Consider the following 21,928-nt stretch of genomic DNA (forward strand, 5'->3'; position numbering starts at 1 on the left):
GAGCTGAGTGAAAATATTCACTGTAACGGATTACTGTTGCTTATACAGTAAGTTATTGTTATCAACAGTTAACTACTGTGAAACTACCTGCTCTGATACTGTAATTAAATTACAGTAAGTGAAAATGTAATGAGACGGAATTCACGACACAAGCGGTTCACAAAATGTTTCGTGTTAGGCTATAAAAATGAATTTTATCAAACAAAAGACCATTCATTGTGTAACAATGAGGATTGGGATTGCAAACAGAGGAAGATCGTCAAAGGTAAACAATTTATTTTATTCCATTTTGTGATTTTGTTACGCCTGTGCTGGTTGAAATATTTTTTTTTTATGGGGCTCTATCCTCAGATAATCGCATCGTATTCTTTCGCAGTAAATCCTTTTTTAAATCTGACAACGCAATTGGATTAGCAAGATTCTACACTTTCGAAACATGTGAGACACTTGTATTTTCATGAATGTTTAATATGACTATTTATGTAGCGATCACCATATGTTGTCGAATTTCATCCCGCTAACAGGTTCTGTGCACAGAGAGGTTAACAGTGTACTGAGAAAAACACAAATGGATCATACTGATGGATCAAGGACCCATTATAATTGTTGTAGTATCTCCATAAAGAGCACACCAAATAGTAGGGCTGCACTAAATGGAATGGTGTGTTTTACTCAAACAATACACTTGAACCTTTTGTCATATTCTCATATTTCTGGTCTTCAAAGGGATCTAAAAAGTGACCCAAACAGCATGAACAATATCAAATTGATTATTCAAATTGCCATTAAACAGAAATGGGAAATGCTGTTTCGCTGTGAAGATAGGAGAAAGCAGCCTTATGCAGTATTTGTTTCAGCCTCATAATAGGTGAGGAGAGAACACACGGCACCATCTTCTCTCTCTCACACACATTGGCATGCTGTGAAATTGAGCCGTGCAGCCATTTTCAGGCTTCCATAGCTCTGGCAGTATGTTTGAAATGGTTCATTATCCTAAGATGTACCTCTGGGGTAGCACCTATTATTCTTTCCGACTCCATTGGTACTGTGAGGCGGGGTATTTGTGAATCACAACCTGTCAGTATTGGATGCTGCCACACCATCATGGCCCAGCCATTGAAATTCAACACTCCCCAAGCAGCAGCTCAATACACATTCAGAAGAGGAAGACTGGAAGCACTTCAGAAAAGAAGAATGAAACAATGAGTTTCTTGTTGTTTCACCTTGTAAAGGGGATTACTATAAGCTGATGTCTGCAAGGCCAAGGAGAAGTGCAGCGTTTTCCTTTCATTTGAATTTCTCTTTCACAAAAAAAACATTTGAAATCATGACCTTCTCGTTTCATCTCAAATTGAGAAACCTGGAGAAATATGACCCAAAAGTCATTGTATTTGATCTGATCTGTGCATGTTCTCATTTGCTCAACTTTCTTTTCTTACAAACCTACAGGGGTATCATCCATCCATCCACAGCTTCAACACACTTCACCTAGTGTTATCTCTGTTCTCATGTATAATTCTAACTGTGGTCAGTCTCAGCGCTGACACCCCAGCCAGCCATTTCCACGGCGCTCACAGTGTTCCATGACCACTCGTGCGTGAGGAGTGAAAGCAAACCAGGCCAACATCCAGCTACAGATATCACATCCAACCCTCACTGGGTTACAGATCTCAAAAGTCAGTATCAACAGCCTTCTGGAGAAGTCTGTCTCCAGCTCCTGTCCTTAGCCAGCCTGGTCCCGTCATGTAGACTACCCTTTAGCCAGCTCTTCCTATCGTTGTCTCCATACATGTTTGGCAGCAAAATGAATGAACACAGCGAGAAATTGGCTAAAGCACAAACACACTGGACCACCAGGCTAATGCGGCACATGAAAATGAAGATCAAACAGACGTTTGACACAACCACTAAGAGCTAACCATTCGTACATGAGGTTCTGTTGACTTCTATCCCACCTATAAGAAAACTAAGCAGTTTCACATCAAAACAGCCCGGCTGTAGGAAACTGGGACATCTAAGGGCGACATGAAAACAGCATAGGCAAGAGCACTAAGCAAAGACACTTTGAATGTCACTCACTCAGTGAGTGACATTCAGTCATTTGTATTAGAGGTCGACCGATTATGATTTTTCACCGCCGATACCGATTATTGGAGGCCCAAAAAAAAGCCGATACCGATTAATCGGACGATTCTTTTGATTTATTTGCAATAATGACAATTACAACAATACTGAATGAACACTTATTTTAACTTAATATAATACATCAATAAAATCAATTTAGCCTCAAATAAATAATGAAACATGTTCAATTTGGTGTTGGAGAAGAAAGTAAAAGTGCAATATGTGCCATGTAAGAAAGCTAACGTTTAAGTTCCTTGCTCAGAACATGAGAACATATGAAAGCTGGTGGTTCCTTTTAACATGAGTCATCAATATTCCCAGGTAAGAAGTTTTAGGTTGTAGTTATTTTAGGAATAATAGGACTATTTCTCTCTATACCATTTGTATTTCATTAACCTTTGACTATTGGATGTTCTTATAGGCACTTTAGTATTGCCAGTGTAACAGTATAGCTTCCGTCCCTCTCCTCGCTCCTACCTGGGCTCAAACCAGGAACACAACGACAACAGCCACCCTCATGCAGAGCAAGGGGAATAACTACTCCAAGTCTCAGAGGGAGTGACGTTTGAAATGCTATTAACGCGCACCCCGCTAACTAGCTAGCCATTTCACATCGGTTACACCAGCCTAATCTCTGGAGTTGATAGGCTTGAAGTCATAAACAGCGCTGTGCTTGCGAAGAGCTGCTGGAGAAACGCACGAAAGTGCTGTTTGAATGAATGCTTACGAGCCTGCTGCTGCCTACCACCGCTCAGTCAGACTGCTCTATCCAATCATAGACTTAGTTATAACATAATAACACACAGAAATACGAGCCTTAGGTCATTATTATGGTCGAATCCGGAAACTATCATCTCGAAAACAAGACGTTTATTCTTTCAGTGAAATACGGAACCGTTCCGTGTTTCATCTAACGGGTGGCATCCAAAAGTCTAAATATTCCTGTTACATTGCACAACCTTCAATGTTATGTCATAATTACGTAAAACTCTGGCAAATTAGGTGGCCCAAACTGTTGCATATACACTGACTCTGCGTGCAATGAATGCAAGAGAAGTGACACAATTTCTCCTGGTTAATATTGCCTACTAACCTGGATTTCTTTTAGCTAAATATGCAGGTTTAAAAATATGTACTTCTGTGTATTGATTTTAAGAAAGGCATTGATGTTTATGGTTAGGTACACATTGGAGCAACAATACACACCGCATCGATTTTATGCAACACAGGACACACTAGATAAACTAGTAATATCATCAACCATGTGTAGTTAACTAGTGATTGTGATTGATTGTGATTTATAAGATAAGTTTAATGCTAGCTAGCAACTTAGCCTTGGCTTCGACTGAATTCGCGTAACAGGCAGGCTCCTCGTGGAGTGCAACGTAATCAGGTGGTTAGAGCGTTGGACTAATTAGCTGTAAGGTTGCAAGATTGAATCTCCCGAGCTGGCAAGGTAAAAATCTTTCGTTCTGCCCCTGAACGAGGCAGTTAACCCACCGTTCCTAGGCCGTCATTGAAAATAAGAATGTGTTCTTAACTGACTTGCTTAGTTAAATAAAGATTAAATAAAAGGTGTAAAAAAAATATATATATATATTTTTTTAAATCGGCCAAATTGGTGTCCAAAAATACCGATTTACGATTGTTATGAAAACTTGAAATCGGCCCTAATTAATCGGCCTCTAATTTGTATCTGTCACGCCTTGGTCTTAGTATTTTGTGTTTTCTTTAATTATTTGTTCAGGCCAGGGTGTGACATGGGGTTATTATATTGTTTGTTGGGTTTTTTGTAGGCATTGGGATTGTGGTTGATTAGGGGTGTGTCTAGTGTAGGCTTGGCTGCCGGAGGCGGTTCTCGATCAGAGTCAGGTGATTCTCGTTGTCTCGGATTGGGAACCGTATTTAGGTAGCCTGAGTTTCACTTTGTATTTCGTGGGTGATTGTTCCTGTCTCTGTGTAGTTTCACCAGATAGACTGTAATTAGGTTTCACGTTCCGTTTGTTGTTTTGTATTTATCAGTTATTTCATGTATCGTTCCGTTTTTCTTCATTAAAGATCATGATTAACCACCACGCTGCATTTCGGTCCGACTCTCTTTCAACAAACGACGAACGCCGTTACAGAATCACCCACCACACACGGACCGAGTGGCGTGGTAACAGGCAGCAGGAGCAGCGAAGGGAGGACGTTATGGATAGCAGAGGCTTGGAGTATGCGACGTGGGAAGAAATAGACAGGTGGGCGGCCGACCCAGAGAGAGTGCCTGAGCCCGCCTGGGATTCGCTGGAACAGTGCGAAGAGGGCTATAGACGAATTGAGTCGAAAAGAAAGACACGGCGGCGCAGAGCGAAAACCGAAAAGCAGCCCCAAAAATGTATTGGGGGGGGGGCTCAGGGAGAGAGTGGCAGAGTCAGGAGTCAGACCTGAGCCAACTCTCCCTGTTAATCGTGAGGAGCAGCGATATAAGGACTTCTGGTCTTGGGAGATGATATTAGACGGAAGAGGACCCTGGGCTCAGCCTGGTGAATATCGCCGCCCCAAGGAGGAAGCAGAGGCAGCAGGAGATAGGAGCCGACGATACGAGGGAACACGATTGGCAAGGAAGCCCGAAAAGCAACCCAACAAAAATTATTGGGGGGGGGCTTACAGGGAGTATGGCTATGCCAGGTAGGAGACCTGCGCAAACTCCCTGTGCTTACCGGTGGAGTAGAGAGACCGGGCAGACACCGTGTTATGCTATGGAGCGCAAGGTGTTTCCAGTGCGGGTGCATAGCCCGGAGCGGTTCATACCAGCCCTTCGTATTGGCCGGGCTAGAGTGGGCATCGAGCCAGGTAAGCTTGGGCAGGCTCGGTGCTCAAGAGCTCCAGTGCGCCTGCACGGTCCGGTCTATCCAGAGCCACCTCCACACACCAGTCCTCCGGTAGCAGCTCCCCGCACCAGCCTTCCTTGTGCGTGTCCTCGCTCCAGTATCACCAGTGCCAGCACCACGCATCAGGCCTACAGTGCGCCTCGCCTCTCCTGCGCTGTCGGAGTCTCCCGCCTCTCCAGCGCTGTCGGAGCCTTTCTCCTCTCCTGCGCTACCGGAGTCTCCTGTCTGTTCAGCGCTGTCGGAGCCTTTCTCCTCTCCTGCGCTACCGGAGTCTCCTGTCTGTTCAGCGCTATCAGAGCCTTCCTTCCCTCCTGCGCTGTCGGAGTCTCCCGCCTGTTCAGCGCTATCAGAGCCTTCCTCCTCTACAGCGCTGCCGGAGTCTCCTGCCTGTTCGGAGCAGCCTGTGCTGTCAGTCTGCAAGGAGCTGCCAGTCTGCAAGGAGCTGCTAGTCTGCAAGGAGCTGCCAGTCTGCAAGGTGCTGCCAGCCTGCATGGAGCAGTCAGAGCTGTCAGTATGCATGAAGCAGCCAGAGCTGTCAGTCTGCAAAGAGCTGTCAGTCTGCAAGGAGCTGTCAGTCTGCAAGGAGCTGCCAATCTGCAGGGTGCTGTCAGCCTACATGGAGCAGTCAGAGCTGTCAGTATGCATGAAGCAGCCAGAGATGTCAGTCTGCAAAGAGCTGCCAGTCTGCAAGGAGCTGTCAGTCTGCAAGGAGCTGTCAGTCTGCAAGGAGCTGCCAATCTGCAGGGTGCTGTCAGCCTGCATGGAGCAGTCAGAGCTGTCAGTCTGCATGAAGCAGCCAGAGCTGTCAGTCTGCAAAGAGCTGCCAGTCTGCAAGGAGCTGTCAGTCTGCAAGGAGCTGTCAGCCTGCATGGAGCAGTCAGAGCTGTCAGTCTGCAAGGAGCTGCCAGCCTGCATGGAGCAGTCAGAGCTGTCAGTCTGCATGAAGCAGCCAGAGATGTCAGTCTGCAAAGAGCTGCCAGTCTGCAAGGAGCTGTCAGCCTGCATGGAGCAGTCAGAGCGGTCAGTCTGCATAGAGCAGCTAGATCCGCCAGTCAACCAGAATCTTCCAGATCTGCTAGTCAACCTGAATCTTCCAGATCCGCCAGCCAGCCAGGATCTACCGGAGCCTACTACCTACCTGAGCTTCATCTCAGTACTGGGCTTCCTCTCAGTTCCGGGCTGCCCCTCAGTTCCGGGCTGCCCCTCAGTTCCGGGCTGCCCCTCAGTTCCGGGCTGCCCCTCAGTTCCGAGCTGCCCCTCAGTCCCGAGCTGCCCCTCAGTCCCGAGCTGCCCCTCAGTCACGAGCTGCCCCTCAGTCACGAGCTACCCCTCAGTCACGAGCTACCCCTCAGTCACGAGCTGCTTCTCAGTTCTGTGGGGTTCTGGGTGAGGACTATTAGGCCATGGTCGGCGGCGAGGGTGGATTATCCCAGGACGCGAAGGGGAGGAACTATGACATTTATGGAGTGGGGTCCACGTCCCGAGCCGGAGCCGCCACCATGGACAGACGCCCACCCGGACCCTCCCTATGGTTTTGAGGTGCGTCCGGGAGTCCGCACCTTGGGGGGGGGGGGGGGTTCTGTCACGCCTTGGTCTTAGTATTTTGTGTTTTCTTTAATTATTTGTTCAGGCCAGGGTGTGACATGGGGTTATTGTATTGTTTGTTGGGGTTTTTGTAGGCATTGGGATTGTGGTTGATTAGGGGTGTGTCTAGTGTAGGCTTGGCTGCCTGAGGCGGTTCTCGATCAGAGTCAGGTGATTCTCGTTGTCTCGGATTGGGAACCGTATTTAGGTAGCCTGAGTTTCACTTTGTATTTCGTGGGTGATTGTTCCTGTCTCTGTGTAGTTTCACCAGATAGACTGTAATTAGGTTTCACGTTCCGTTTGTTGTTTTGTATTTATCAGTTATTTCATGTATCGTTCCGTTTTTCTTCATTAAAGATCATGATTAACCACCACGCTGCATTTCGGTCCGACTCTCTTTCAACAAACGAAGAACGCCGTTACAGTATCTCTGTCACTCACTCAGTCATTTGTATTTCAACCATGCTTCCTCTCTGTCATGACAGTTAAGATTTGTTTAGAGAAAGCATCTAAGGATATTGGGGATGGTGTTATGGGCTTTTTGTGATCACTATCCCTCTCTTGTAGAGCGGAGGGACCTTTATAGCCTCTCTCTATAGCATCTTCATCCCATCCTGTCTTCTGAAGCCAAGCCAAACCACAGATTAAGAGATGTGCAATCTGTTGGATATTGCTGAAGAAGAAGTCAAGGCAACCAAGCATAAGACTGCAGTCACTTCTTGTTCAAGTCAAGGCAGTTCACTACAGTACACCTATGCCATCTCCAATCAGCAGCCTGTGTTTGGTGGCTCTACGCTCTGCTCCTCCCCTGCCCGCACTCCCATGTAAGGAAGGAAGAACTTACAGGCCCAATCATATGGAAATAGACAATCATCAACTGACACACGACACACATAGCTAGCCACTGGCATTGCATTGGCATTAAGCATTATTTTGGAGACCTACACATCAAATTAAAGTATTTTTAATTAATTGAGGCAAAAACCAGGTACAAATAAATCTGAAAGCAATGTCTGTCCGTATTTCTTCTCTTAAAGCTGCAATATGTAACTTTTTGGGCAAACAGAGCAAATTCACATAGAAATGTGAGTTTTAGATCTGTCATTCTCATTGAAAGCAAGTCTAGGATGTGCTCTGTTTCTATGGTTCCCATTCTTAAGTTTCAAACAGCTGAAAATACAATTATTTGGGTAATTGAAAATATATTTCACAACAGTTTAGATGGTACAAATATTCTCTACACTATAAATTGCATGTTTTGTTACATAAACTGAAATTAGGCGAACTGTTCTAATTTTAGCAACCAGGAAATGGAGGAACGATTTTTGTATATTGCACCTTTAACAGCTAGCCCCTAGAGATAATTAAGTACAAATAGGACATAAGAACTTATTCAAGTTCATGAAAAACAGGCAGATGCTCACAGAGGTGCTTAAAAAAGCATTTAAATAAAGCATTTGTTGACTTGATGGTAATAAATCTAAGCTTAATATTTTACAAACAGGGAGACCAAAATTATATAATACAACTTTCCTCCCTCATCATTTGAATAAATGTAGCTAATATATTTATGAATTGCAATAAAGTTTGTTTATGAGAAGCAAAGTAGTCTGAGATTTGTCTTGAGTAAACATGAAGAGGTGTCCCTGGAGATGCCAACCTCTGTACAGACCAGCAGAAGCCAACCTGTGTAAACGTCAGCCCTAGGCATTTTCCCGCTCCCCGGTCTCATTGCTCTATCTCTGTCTCTCTCTCTCTCGGTCTCTGTCCCTGTCTCTCTCTGTACCTGTCTCCATCTTTCTCTCTCCCAGTCTCTGTCTCAGTCTCTCTCTCTGCCTCTCTCTCCGTCTCTCTCTTGCTGACTGCTACTGGGCGCCCTCAACAAGGATTCTCAGCAGGCAGAGGAGCCCCAGACACCTGTGGAACCTGTGTCTCCTCCTATCTGTTTGTAGTAGGATGACTCCTGTCTCCGAACTGGGAGCTTCACACAGGAACAAGCAGCGGGAGTACAAAGTAATAATGCAACATGAAATCAGAATGACTGTTGTCTCAATGGGGGTCCAGAAACAACATGGTGCTATGATCCAATTAAACTAATACTGAGCAACTACCAATTTAGATCGGTGTCCCTAAACCGGGATAGTTGTTGCTCAATATGCTATAATGTGACTAGAAAACGCTGTATACAACAGCCGACTTTCCTGGGACATAGACATGTCTTATATGGGCAGAAAGCTTAAATGCTTGATAATCTAACTGCAGTATCCAATCTACAGTAGCTATTACAGTAAAAATACCATGCTATTGTTTGAGGATAGTGCACAACAACAAAACACTTTTATCACGGCAACTGGCTCCTGAATGGGGCAGCGGTCTAAGGCACTGCATCAGTGCTAGAGGCATCACTAAAGGCTCTGGTTCAAATCCAGGCTGTATCACAACCAGCTGTGATTGGGAGTCCCATAGGGTTGCGCACAATTGGCCCAGCGTCGTCCGTGTTTGGCCAGTGTAGGCCGCCATTGTAAATAAGAATTTGTTCTTTACTAGTTAAATACATTTTCAATAAAAAGAGAGTTGCAAAGAAAAGCCATATCTCAGGCTGGCCAATAAAAGGAAAAGATTAAGATGGGCAAAAGAACACAGACACTGGACAGAGGAACTCTGCCTAGCAGACCAGCATCTCGGAGTCACCTGTTGACGTTGAGACTGGTGTTTTACGGGTACTACTTAATGAAGCTGCAGTTGAGGACTTGTGAGGCATCTGTTTCTCAAACTAGACACTCTAATATACTTGTCCTCTTGCTCAGTTGTGCACCGGGGCCACCCACTCCTCTTTCTATTCTGGTTAGAGACAGTTTGCGCTGTTCAGTGAAGGGAGTAGTACACAGCGTTGTGCGAGATCTTCAGTTTCTTGGCAATTTCTAGCGTTGAATAGCCTTAATTTCTCAGAACAAGAATAGACTGACGAGTTTCAGAAGAAAGTGCTTTGTTTCTGGCCATTTTGAGCCTGTAATCAAACCCACAAATGCTGATGTCCAGATACTCAACTAGTCTAAAGAAGGCCAGTTTTATTGCTTCTTTAATCAGAACAACAGTTTTCAGCTATGCTAACATAATTGCAAAAGCGTTTTCTAATGATCAATTAGCCTTTAAAAATGATCAACTTGGATTAGCTAACACAACAGGCCATTGGAACACAGGAGTGATGGTTGCTGATAATGGGCCTCTGTACGCCTATGTAGATATTCCATAAAACAATCTGCCATTTCCAGCTACAATAGTCATTTACAACATTAACAATGTCTAGACTGTACTTCGGATCAATTTGATGTTATTTTAATGGACAAATAGCCCGGCCATCTAGATGTGTCTTTTCTGTAGGGAAGCTAATGATCCATCATGTATGACATTCCTGGGAGTGTGTAAACTAAAACAAATATTACCATAGCATTTTTGTATGTTCTCTACAATTACGTACTTGAAAATTGACCAATTCGACACATTCGGGCAAACTCCTGGCAGACTTGATGCAAAATGTTGTGGAGTGAGGTAATTCTGAAACTTTTCACACACACTGCTGCCATCTTGTTGACAAAATCTAAATTACACCTCGGCTCCTATATTAATGTAGGGCCTTTCTCTTGCATTTCAAAGATGAAAAAGAAAATGCATGTTTTTTTGTTTGTATTATCTTTTACCAGATCTAATGTGTTATATTCTCCTACATTAATTTCACATTTCCACAAACTTCAAAGTGTTTCTTTTCAAATGGTATCAAGAATATGCATATCCTTGCTTCACATCCTCAGCTACAGGCAGTTAGATTTGGGAATGACATTTTAGGCGGAAATTTAAAAAAATGGTCCGATCCTTAAGATTAAGTAGCGTTCTTTTCTCACAAACAAAACCAATATCAATAACAATAACTCCAGCATGCAAAATATTGAAATGTAATGTCGCAAAACTGCATTTTACTTGATCATTAATTAGCGACCTTAATTCATCAGATAACTCCCCCAACCTGGTTGTCTAGGTCTTAACTGAAAGGAAAAAACAAAAACACGCAGACACTCTGTCCTCCATAGAATGAGTTTGACACCTCTGTCGTAGGGGGATATGTTCAGCCGTCAAAATAAATTGTTTTCAACCCATGGAAGACAGGTAATAGTGAACATGTTGCCAAAGAGACGTGGGTCGTGGGATTCATTTTGATGCAACATTCATTGTCCGTTCCACCTCCGCGAGAGCAGGTTACCACGGTGAACGTACTGTGTGTGGTCAGATTAGCCAGCCACAGTTGTCAGCTGCGATCAGCTCAGCCAGGTCTAGACACAGGCCGCACTGACTGGCCAGACACCACCACCACGCAGCCTCTCTGCCAACCCCCAGGAGCTCTCTCTCTCTCTACCTCCCTCGCTTTCTGCCAACCCTTCAGGGGCTCTCTGTCCCTCTGTCCCCCTCTCTCGCTTTCCTGTGCATTTTTAGATGTCGCCATCTTGAAGCCATGCAACAGCCACGGCCCAGTCACATCCAATCTGTGTTTCAGATACTATACTTTCCCCACTCAAGGAAACGTGTCCTTTTGGAAAGTACTGGAAAGGTCAGGCTACCAACAATATTAAACAAAATTTTTTTGTTGCAAAAAATACTGAAAACATCACAACTCACACCTACTGTTACAGTCAATAGAGAATGACAGTGGATAGTGTGAGTGCATATGATGAGCATCGAGGGATAACATTATGGTAACCATAGCCTTAGGCAAGGTGATAACATGCACAGAATGGGAGAACTTTTCTGCCAACTTATAATGAGATCAGCCCCTGGGATGGGTTCTGTGTGGAGTAGTAGAGGAGCTGAAGACTGAAAACTGTAATACCACAGAGAGTTACTGAGCAGATGCACTCGAGAGAGAGAGAGAGAGAGAGAGAGAGAGAGAGAGAGAGAGAGAGAGAGAGAGAGAGAGAGATACTACTGTACACAGGTTATTTTTGAGTTCTCTTGCTCTCTGGGATACTTCAATCTCTCCCACCGCTGAAACCGGATCCCTCTCCTCTCCTCCCCTGGAACTATATCCTGCTACGGCCCATGAAGGGTTGATTTAAACACCACTAATTAAATAGGAGTGAGGCTCTGAGGAGATATTCAATCAGCCCAAAAGTCTTCCCCTGTCTCTAATTGCATCCTCTTTAATGGCTTCTGCATTGAGTTACAGGACCAGGAGTTAAGGAGGAGATTTTAACTGTCCTTCGGGGGCCATGTATCTATTAGTAACCAATGCCGCTAGGCTGATCCAGTACAAAACAGATGGATATGGCCATGGCAGTCTTCTCTTTCTCTCTTGTGATTTGCTGCCGTTTATTGTCTGTGACTGGATTGGCTGCAGACTGAGCATGTCAGCTTGTTAGAGCAGTGTAGTAAACTGGCTGTTATGGGCTTGCATCCCAATTGGCACCCTATTCAGGCCCATGGGGGTCTTGTCAAAAAGTAGTGCACTAGGGTGCCATTCGGGATCTATCCATAGTGTCTGTGGACAGGACTCCAGTTGAGGTTGAGTGAAACGGATTGCTGCTTAGGAGACAATACAAACTAACAGACTAATGACGCTGACTAATTGGAAATAGGTTGCCATTTGGAGTATTTACAATCACTTTATCATTGTCACTAAGCAACCAGATATGGAGTGGCATTGGCTTGTGACTCAAACTACAGATAATGAGTCTCGGAGATGGAGCTTCAATCAGTTTCTCTCAGCCTTGAACATCCCACGACAGAGCGAGTTTTGTAATGTCTGATAACGCCACAGCCTACTGATATCATCATAATCCTGTCAAAAACAGATGAGACAAATAATTGAATGCTCTTTCATTTCGTGGAGAAGAGATCATTTGGGTGAAAAGCAAAGGAGCTTTGACAGCAAATGAGACGGGAATATATGCACATTTCATGCAGTATGTTACTACCTGGGGGAAAAGGTGTGAGCAGTTGCTTAGCAATTGAAACACGAAGAGAGTGAATTAAGGAATGCTAAGATTGTTTTTGGAAAAGAGTTCTTCATTGTTGTCATTTACTTTCTCAGAAAGGATGCGGTGTGTGAGCAGTCATGCTCACTTATTGGTTCAGGGAGTGCATAGATAATGGATTTTATTAAACCGCTCATTTAGCCGAGGTTGAAGATGATGGAAAGCCTAAAAAATGGGAATGGCATTAGTAGGTTTGGGGAGGAGACTAGAAGGGCATGTTGCCACTGTGGTCCGTTCACCCCACCTACTCTTTCCAACAAGGTGCCCTACTTTTGACCAGGGCCCATAGAACTATGGTGAAAAGTAGTGCACTAAATAGGGAATAGTGTGCCATCCATTTGGGACACAGCCCAATACATTACTCACTGATAAAGCACTTCCCATCGACACATCTAAACACATCTCTCCCTCATGGATCTGATTTCGTTCAAGTGATTATACGATTAACCATATATTATACATTTCAGACAATACATTACAAACCCAGCCCAAAGCCCAGCTTGAACTAAACTGGATGACACAGACCAGCAACCTCTCTTCCCATGAAATTAGCTATAATCGGTGGACCAGTGCAGTTTTTCTGGTCTGGTGTGTTGCTCAGTGACACTACTGTATCCAGTACCATGGACACTGAGCATGAGAACACAACAGAAAACAACCGCTGTTGGGAAATGACCAATGATATAGCTTTCCCTGCTAACACAGAGAGTACAGAGAATACACTTACTCTAGAGGACGGCGACCCATAATAGACAACAGTATTGGAGCTTTGATCTTAAAAGCAGATGAAAAGGTAAAATAGGGCCTTAGAGAAAATAAATAATTGCATCAGCTACCTCCAGCAGCCTATTCCCTAGTTGCCATTTTTTGGAAGCTGTTTATTTTTTGCAGTCTGTTCATGTAGGGAAATGAATAAATACTAATCCCCCTATCGAGGACTGCATGCACGCTGCAGTGGGTAATACAGTACTACATTTTACTGGTCTGGCAGTTATATTTTCGAATATAACTCGGGTGTTATGATATTTATGTGAACGCGTAGTCATCAATGAGAGCTGGCCATGTGAGAAATCCAAGGGCAACGTTATTGCTATTTTTCACAGAATATAGGACATGTTTTTACCTTGAGCATTGGAGCTGGACCATCAAGGAAGGCATCTCAACCAGTTGAATTTCCATGTAAATGGTCAATAAAGTTATTGTATCGTAAAGTATAGTATCGTAGCTATATAGGACTCAAAGTCAAAGTGGGATAACTAATAGAATGTCTGCCATCAAGTTACAATGCCACGTTGGCATTGGTATAAAGGGTCGGGAGACAGACGCAGGAATGCGTAATAGGTTTTTACATTTCTTTACCCAAATTACAGCGTGCCGTGTACAGGCAAGGGGATGAAGACCAAACAAACACGTATACAAAACACAGGGTTGAGACCCCAAAAAAGAGTGAGTAGTACCTCAAATAAATACACAATCGCACAATGATTATCACACGGGATGAGACCCGTAATCAACTGCCCAATACACGTGGCACGAAAGCCAAAACAACCCAGCACAGGTACTCACACGACCAACGGACATTGGAACAATAATCGACAGGACAATGGTGAACAAAGGGCACACTTATACAATAACTAATCAAATGGGAATAGGGACCAGGTGTGTGTAATGACAGTTTCGGAGGGATCGGTGACATACAATTACAAATGGTTTCAAAAAGCATCTGTAAGGAATGGTAGTGATCACTCTCTGTGAACATGGAAAACACATGAAACCAACAACACAATGTCCAGATCAAACAATCCCCCTAGCGGTTTCTAATTTAGCCTCTAAACCCAGGTTTGCAGGCTGGCTTCTGTACAGTGTCTTCCTGTGATGAGGACTAATCAACAGCTCTGAGGTAAGAGGGGGATAAGAGAGGAGCAGGGCAGGCAGAGTTAGAGGAGGAGGAGGATAGAGAGGGGGGGAGACAGGGAGAGAGAAAGAGGGAGCAAGAGAGAGGAGGAGGTGAGACAGGCAGAGCGACAGAGGGAGAGAAGGGTTGAGAGAGGGTCCCGTGCAGCTCACTTGGTAAAGCATGGCACATGCAACGGCAGGGTTGTGGGTTCAATTGCCAAGGGGGAATGTATGCACTCATTGCTGTAAATTGCTGTGGATAAGAGTATCTGCTAAATGACACAAATGTAGAGAGAGGAGCGATAGAGCTAACTCCCCAGACAAGTCCTTATCAGATCCAGAGGAGGAGATCTTCTTTACTGATAGCTGGCAAACTGAGACTAATCACAGCTGAGACCTGAGTCTGAGGCTACTCTCCTGACTGATCTACTCACTCTAACTGAGACACGCAATATGGCTCTGTTCCTCACTGATCTACACAATCCCAATCTGACACTACGGCGACGGTTCTACTTTCACTGCCACTGTCTCCCCACAACACCAATGAATCTCAACTCCAAAAGCCAAGCATACACACATTGATATGATAATATTATATAAACCCTTTTCTCACAAAAGAAGGATGTAACTGTGAATGTGCAGAACGCTGATAAAACACAAATGCTGCAGGTTTTTATCCTAATGCAAAACAGAATGCCCACCTGCAAATAGCTTAACAACTGTTTGTCTCGGTCTCTTCTTCTTTGCTCAGTGATTCAGCATAGATAGAAGCATAGATGCTAGCTAGCACAAACCCACACAACCACCACCCATTTCCCCTGTACTTTCTCTCAGGCAAGAAGGAAGAGCTTCAGCACACGCCAAACACGTATTGACCGGGGGCTGACAGCAGAACATAATTGCAACTGTCAAAAATGGCATGTACTCTGATTTACATGGGAGAGGTGATGTACCTCCCTTTCTCTCAATGTGCTCTTTTCACTTGACGGAAAGCTACTCTGCTTCCTCTGGCATCCTGGACCTGCGGCTTTCAGTTCATTTTTCACTTCCACCACGTTGGTTCAGTTCAGCCAACCAGACATGTGTTGCTACTTATATATTCACTATTCTGACAGGAGGCAAGAGGGTCAACACATAGTGGTAGGAATCAATAACAGGAGGGTCCATTAAGAGCAAAAGTTGACGACTCCTGTGACTGTGAGTGAGTGCAGCCAGAGATGAGACAAGATGAGTTTGTATCTATAGGGCCATGCCATTTGCAAAAACGTTGCACACAAAAAAAATCCTACGGTACCATTGTAGAAGTGTGAACACATACAGTGAGATGTATCATTTACAGTAGTAGTGGCTGCTGTACTCACATTGTCTGTTCTGAGTTTCTTTGCTGGGCAGCCTCCATCCACGGGATGTAGCATGTAATACAGCCGCACTTTATTGGCATGTTTCCGACTCTAGAAGGAAAAAAGGGGGGGAGAAAAGACTAATATTAGAAACAGCATGAAAATACCAATATTTAATATTATTCTTTATCCCCCCCCCCCCCCCCCCCAAGGTTTAAATTGTGGAATGAATTGCACATGTACATTCTGATACATTTTCTTATTATTGTTATGCCATTGAACGTCTCCCAGAGTGCCATATTGGGCATGTGGGAAGTGAATGGTGAGATCGCATTATGAAAAAAATGATACTGCAGACGGCTGCTTCTTGTCTGACACTGGGGCTGCGTCCCAAAGGGCACATAGTGTACTAATTTTGACGAGACTGGTAAAAAAAATGGTGCCATTTGGGACGCAGCCCCTTTCAAACACTAGATCAAATTAATAATTACTTCAGCTTCCATTAAAGGTGCAAGAGGCCCTCATCACATCACTAACTCATCTATCCCTCGGCTTGGAAAGCAGACAGACAGACAGAGCTGCTTTTGGGCTGGGGTAGGGATGGAGGGATAGAAGGAGGACAAAAGAGAGTTAGGACAAGAGGGAGCTGCCAGCTCTTAAAAATTAAAGAAGGGGTCAAAGATGGGGGTGAGGAGCACCAGTGAAGTGTTCAAAACCATTCATTTCATCTCGAAAAGAGAGGAATAGATTTACGAGGTGTGGTGCCAATGGACGAGCACTCATGCAGTGCGACAGACAGACAGACAGACAGACAGACAGACGGCTCCCAGGTTGTCCTCACAGAGACACAGGCAACATCCCAAATTGCATCCCATTCCCTATGTAGTGCAATACTTTCGACCAGGGCCCAAGGCTCTAGTCCACAGTTATGCAATATAGGGATTAAGGTGCCATTCAGGACTGAGTCACAGACCCATATTGTCAGCTCAGATGGGGGAGATTGATCCCAAGAAATCTATTTGTCTTTTCTGCCTTTCTTATTTCTGCCTGGGCTGTGGCACCATGAGCGTATTGCACTGTGAAAAGGGCTCTAGCTGAGAAAGAAACTATCAGGTATTATATTGGTGGCAGGGGGAAGTTTTGTGCGGCTCAAACAGACAACAATAAGGGAATGAAACAATCATGCAGGAGCTCTCACTCATCCAATCTCTCAGTAAGTGTGCTCTCAAAGCATTCCTTTGGTAGTCTTTTTATTTATGTTATGAGGGTGACACCAGGGGAATTGCTACAGAGGGACGGCAGGTAGCCTAGTGGTTAGAGCGCAGGGCCAGTAACCGAACGGCTGCTGGATTGAATCCCTGAGCTGACAAGGTAAAAATCAGTCGTTCTGCACCTGAACAAGGCAGTTAACCAACTGTTCCCCGGTAGCCCGTCATTGTAAATAAGCATTTGTTCTTAACTGACTTGAATAGTTCAATAAATAAAAAATATTCAACAGCTAAATGCATCAGGTGCACATTAAGAATGTTACAAATAATCCACTCGTGTCAATTTTATTCAAAAGCCCAATCGAATATAAATAGAACATTCAGGTAACTTGCACCGTCCCACCTGCCACAGCAAACACCGCCCGTTTTTCAATTACAGCAGCTACTGTGGGTCTCTCTACTCTGGAACACGTAGTGTACATCTATAGTGTATTGCCAGGAAACCCCATAACACTCAACAACTTCAAACATAGACTCTGACCTGTCCAATGAGCCAGACGTCTTAAAGAATTCCACAGTTACCAAAGCACCCTCACAATGTTACCAAAGATGGTTGAGTATTAAGATAGGTAGAAACTGCTTCTCCAATCGAAATCCCTGATCACGCTCGTAGGCGATGTCATTGCGACGTTAGCTAGCTAAGCTCATGCGGAGGAACACGGCATCAGGTCATCAAAACATATGCAGGCCATCAAAACAAAAGGCACTTGTTTTTACGAAAATGAAAACTTGCACACGCACACACACACACACACATACATTTCAGTAAAAGAAAATATCATGCTTACGATTATTGTCAATCTCATAGCACATGATGTTGGGGCTTGGTGTTGAAATCAGAATCCAGTGACTCAGTTAGTTCTCTTTCAAAGGAGAGATGTGGCAGAGCTTTACAATACCAAAGTAGAGTGCATTCATCAACTGAATACATGCATTTTCTGTACAATATTTACTGCGCTATTCACACATTAAAAAAAATTGATAACATGGACTATCACACTATTGAATTTGATATCTTAGGGCCATGGGCATATCTGAAACAAATCTGTAAAAATTATATGATGAAGCTTTTGAATCTGGCCTTAGAAATAACACAAATATATGTCAAATCAGGTAAGGCCAAATGTAAGTCTGCTTTCAAGTGATTGAAATGCATTATGCAGGCATTGGAAAATTCAGGAAAGCAGAAAGAAAATCATCAGGCAATCATTTTGTTTTTCATCTTTCTTAGAACAGAATACTTGTTCCTGAGAGTCTTAGCTAAGCTTGGGATAAGTCTAGTCTACACCTGTTGTTTTTCGAATCATGTGAAAAATTAGATTTGATTTGATTTAAATTGAGAAGCTCAATTAATTTCCCCAGTCATTCTATGCAGAAGTCCCATATATGTTCCTGGGAGACTTAGCTTTCATTTGTGGGGTCATAATAGCTAATAGCCTAAACCGTTCACACCCAAGAGACAAATTCACAGGAAGAAAACAAACGGTCAATGTTGTCTTTATTGATAACTTTTTTTGGAAAGAAAAAATATTCTACAAAGGAGATGGAATTCACCCAAACTATCTTGGGGCTTATCATTGCAAGGCCATTTTAAGGCTGCTCTGAGAGACTGACTGGTATAGAACCTGCATTCTACCCGGGTTAGCCCAACCACCATCACACATCAAACTGTTTCTGATGTTAAATACTCTAGTCAAGTCAAGGAAATCTGCATTATCCCCGTCTTAATTTCAATAGTATTTAAACAGCCACAGAGTAGATGCAGCCGCAGGCCCATCAGGGCAAGCTTTGATAACTTAATTTATATTCCTATGAAATCTCCTGACTTACTTAAATGATCAAGTTTATAATGACCTGGTTAGGGTAAATATGGACACCCCTGCTGTTTTTAAGTCTCATAAAGGGCTGGGTTTGTTACATTTAAATGTGCGAAGTATTGACGTCAAAGATGGACTTTATCGATATGTGGATGCATGACACAAACAGACATTTTTGTTTTATCAGAGACTTGATTAAATGATTCGATCATGGATAAGGACATTGGCATTGCTAATTACAACATTTTTAGATGTAACGGGCAGAGAAAAGGGGGCGATGTACAGTACCAGTCAAAAGTTTGGACAAAACTACTCAGTCAAGGGTTTTTCTTTATTTTTAATATGTCCTACATTGTAGAATAATTGTGAAGACATCATATTATGAAATAACACATATGGAATCATGCATATAGTATCCAAAAAAGTGTCATACAAATTAAAATACATTTTATACTTGAGATTCTTCAAAGTAGCCACCCTTTACCTTGATGACACTCTTGGCATTCTCTCAACCAGCTTTAGGAGAAAGGCTAGGGATTTTTATATTGATAAATGTGTTTGTATTGTTTGATTATTTATGGTGTATATAATATTTGCTATTTATTAAATTTTTTGTTTTAAATTGTGTATAATTTTATCTTCTGCATTGTTCCCAGGGCACATTTGCAAATGAGACCTTGGTCTCAATGTGTTTTTCCCTGGTAAACAAAAAAAAAAAGAGTCAAACAGCCTGCCCGCCCATTCCGAGGTGTCCACAAGGTCCTAAAGCACACCAAAGCAATGTTTTTACAGCCTATAAATTCACAATTCTTCGAGAATCAAAAGGTTCGGGGCTGGAACAAAAACATTCAGGGCTGCAGCTCCAGAAGCCCACCATTAATGACACAGATAGGTGCCACTCTCCTATGTTGCATCCATCTGAATCCATCTGAGTTTCTCTGCTCTGAGGCAATACACACACTGTGCTGCTGGCAATGTGAACGTCTACTAACTACAGCATTGGAACACAGCCTACATACAACCAACCCAATGGCAAGAGAGGACCTAAAGGCACTGAAAAAACCAACACCCCTAGGGAACCTGAAAGACCTCAGTGTGTCAGTTGGTTTATTATGTCTGTATCCCAAATGGTACCCTACTTACTATTTAGTGCACTGCTATTAGTGCACCACTAGTAGACAGTATATACTACTACACCACTAATAGTGCACTTTATAGGGAAAGGGGTGCCATTTGGGACACAAACCTTAACTGGGGATAGGAGCCTGTGGAAACTTAGAAGAAAGTAGTACAGTTGTGAAGGATGTGTGAGAAGCAACCAACCACCAGTGTAAGAGAGTAACATCTGCTCATGGAGAATCATCTCCACTACTGATGGCATTGGTGATGATATCTCCAAGGGGAGTCTAAAATGCCAAAGGCCATGCAGAGGTACTGTATCTCCTTGGCAGTTCTGTATTGTATATAGGATAGTAGTATATAAGGTATGACCAATAGGATAGTAGTATATGCTGTATGACCTATAGGGTAGTAGTATATACTGTATGGCCAATAGGAAAGCAGTATATACTGTATGACCAATAGGATAGTAGTAAATACTGTATGACCAATAGAGCTAGCCTTACTTTCCTCTCAATTGCAAGCATCCTCTGCTACTGATATAAATAAACTGGCAGTGTCACATCTGCTTCTGCCACGCCCTCTAGTGCTCATCCTGTGCCTCCTTGACCTGCCACCACTCCCCCAGTGCACTCTCCCTCTCTGTGTGTGTGTGTGTGTGTGTGTGTGTGTGTGTGTGTGTGTGTGTGTGTGTGTGTGTGTGTGTGTGTGTGTGTGTGTGTGTGTGTGTGTGTGTGTGATTGTGTGGGCGGAGACAGGTGTGCTGGAGTCAGAGCAGATCCCCACTAGCTGCAACATGTTCCATAATCAAGACAAATACTCAGCCACTTCCACGCTGCCAGATCGTAATCTCTGCTTAGTCAGTCCATGTTTCTAGCCGTTTGTTCCTGTTGTGCCTATTTTCCCTTGCCTGGTGCTGTTTCCCTCTCCGCTACAGTTCTGCCCACTCTGACTCTGGTACCTGTCTCCAGTCCAACTTCTCGCCAGTCCTGCTACTCTGTCCTGGATTCCCCACTCTACGCTCCCTTGGATTCCCCTGGACCTGCTTACCCTGTCCCAACACCTCTCGCTCCAGCCTCAGCCTCCGCACCTGGTTTCCAGCAACCTGCCCTGGCTCAATCCCCCCCTCTGCTCTTGGGTTCACCTGTTCCACTCCGCGTGACAGGCAGTAGCAGGAAGGAAGTCTCTGGTGCCTTTGTTTTTACAAAGCTGGCACTAAATGCACGGTTGACAAAATCAGGACGGAGGAAAAATCCATATTGCATTACCACCACATCAGTGAGCTGATCAGAGAAGCTCTACGATCTCTGTGCCCTGGGGGAGGAGGGGAGAGAGGTGGAGAGTCCTCGGGATTTAATCTACTCCCTGCCCAATGGCCCCTCGGCAGATTCCCCAGCCGTGCCACCCTCTGGTCCAGTCCTTATGTCTGCCCACTATAGGCAGGCTCTGTCCCAAATGGTATATAGTGCACTACTTGGGCTCTGAAAGTAGTACAGTTGTGAAGGATGAGTGAGAAGCAACCAACCACCAGTGTAAGAGAGTAACATCTGCTCATGGAGAATCATCTCCACTACTGTTGGCATTGGTGATGATATCTCCAAGGGGAGTCTAAAATGCCAAAGGCCATGCAGAGAGGTACTGTATCTCCTTGGCAGTTCTGTATTGTATATAGGATAGTAGTATATACTGTATGGCCAATAGGATAGTAGTAATAGTAGTATATACTGTATGACCAATAGGATAGTAGTATACACTGTATGACCAATAGAGCTTGCCTTACTTTCCTCTCTGCTACTGATATAAATAAACTGGCAGTAGCAGGAAGGAAGTCTCTGGTGCCTTTGTTTTTACAAAGCTGGCACTAAATGCACGGTTGACAAAATC

At 43.9% G+C, this 21,928-nt stretch overlaps 1 protein-coding gene across 1 annotated transcript in view; it reads right to left on the reverse strand.

The window, feature by feature from the left end:
- zmat4a (zinc finger, matrin-type 4a) overlaps positions 1 to 21,928 on the reverse strand; it is a 147,877-nt gene that overhangs the window by 71,717 nt on the left and 54,232 nt on the right. Inside the window, exon 3 of the mRNA XM_020463476.2 lies at positions 15,862 to 15,951. Within this exon, the coding sequence (XP_020319065.2) occupies positions 15,862 to 15,951 (90 nt within the window). The remainder of the gene's footprint in view (positions 1 to 15,861; positions 15,952 to 21,928) is intronic.

This window comes from Oncorhynchus kisutch, linkage group LG3, assembly GCF_002021735.2.
Source record: "Oncorhynchus kisutch isolate 150728-3 linkage group LG3, Okis_V2, whole genome shotgun sequence".
Lineage (NCBI taxonomy): Eukaryota > Metazoa > Chordata > Actinopteri > Salmoniformes > Salmonidae > Oncorhynchus > Oncorhynchus kisutch.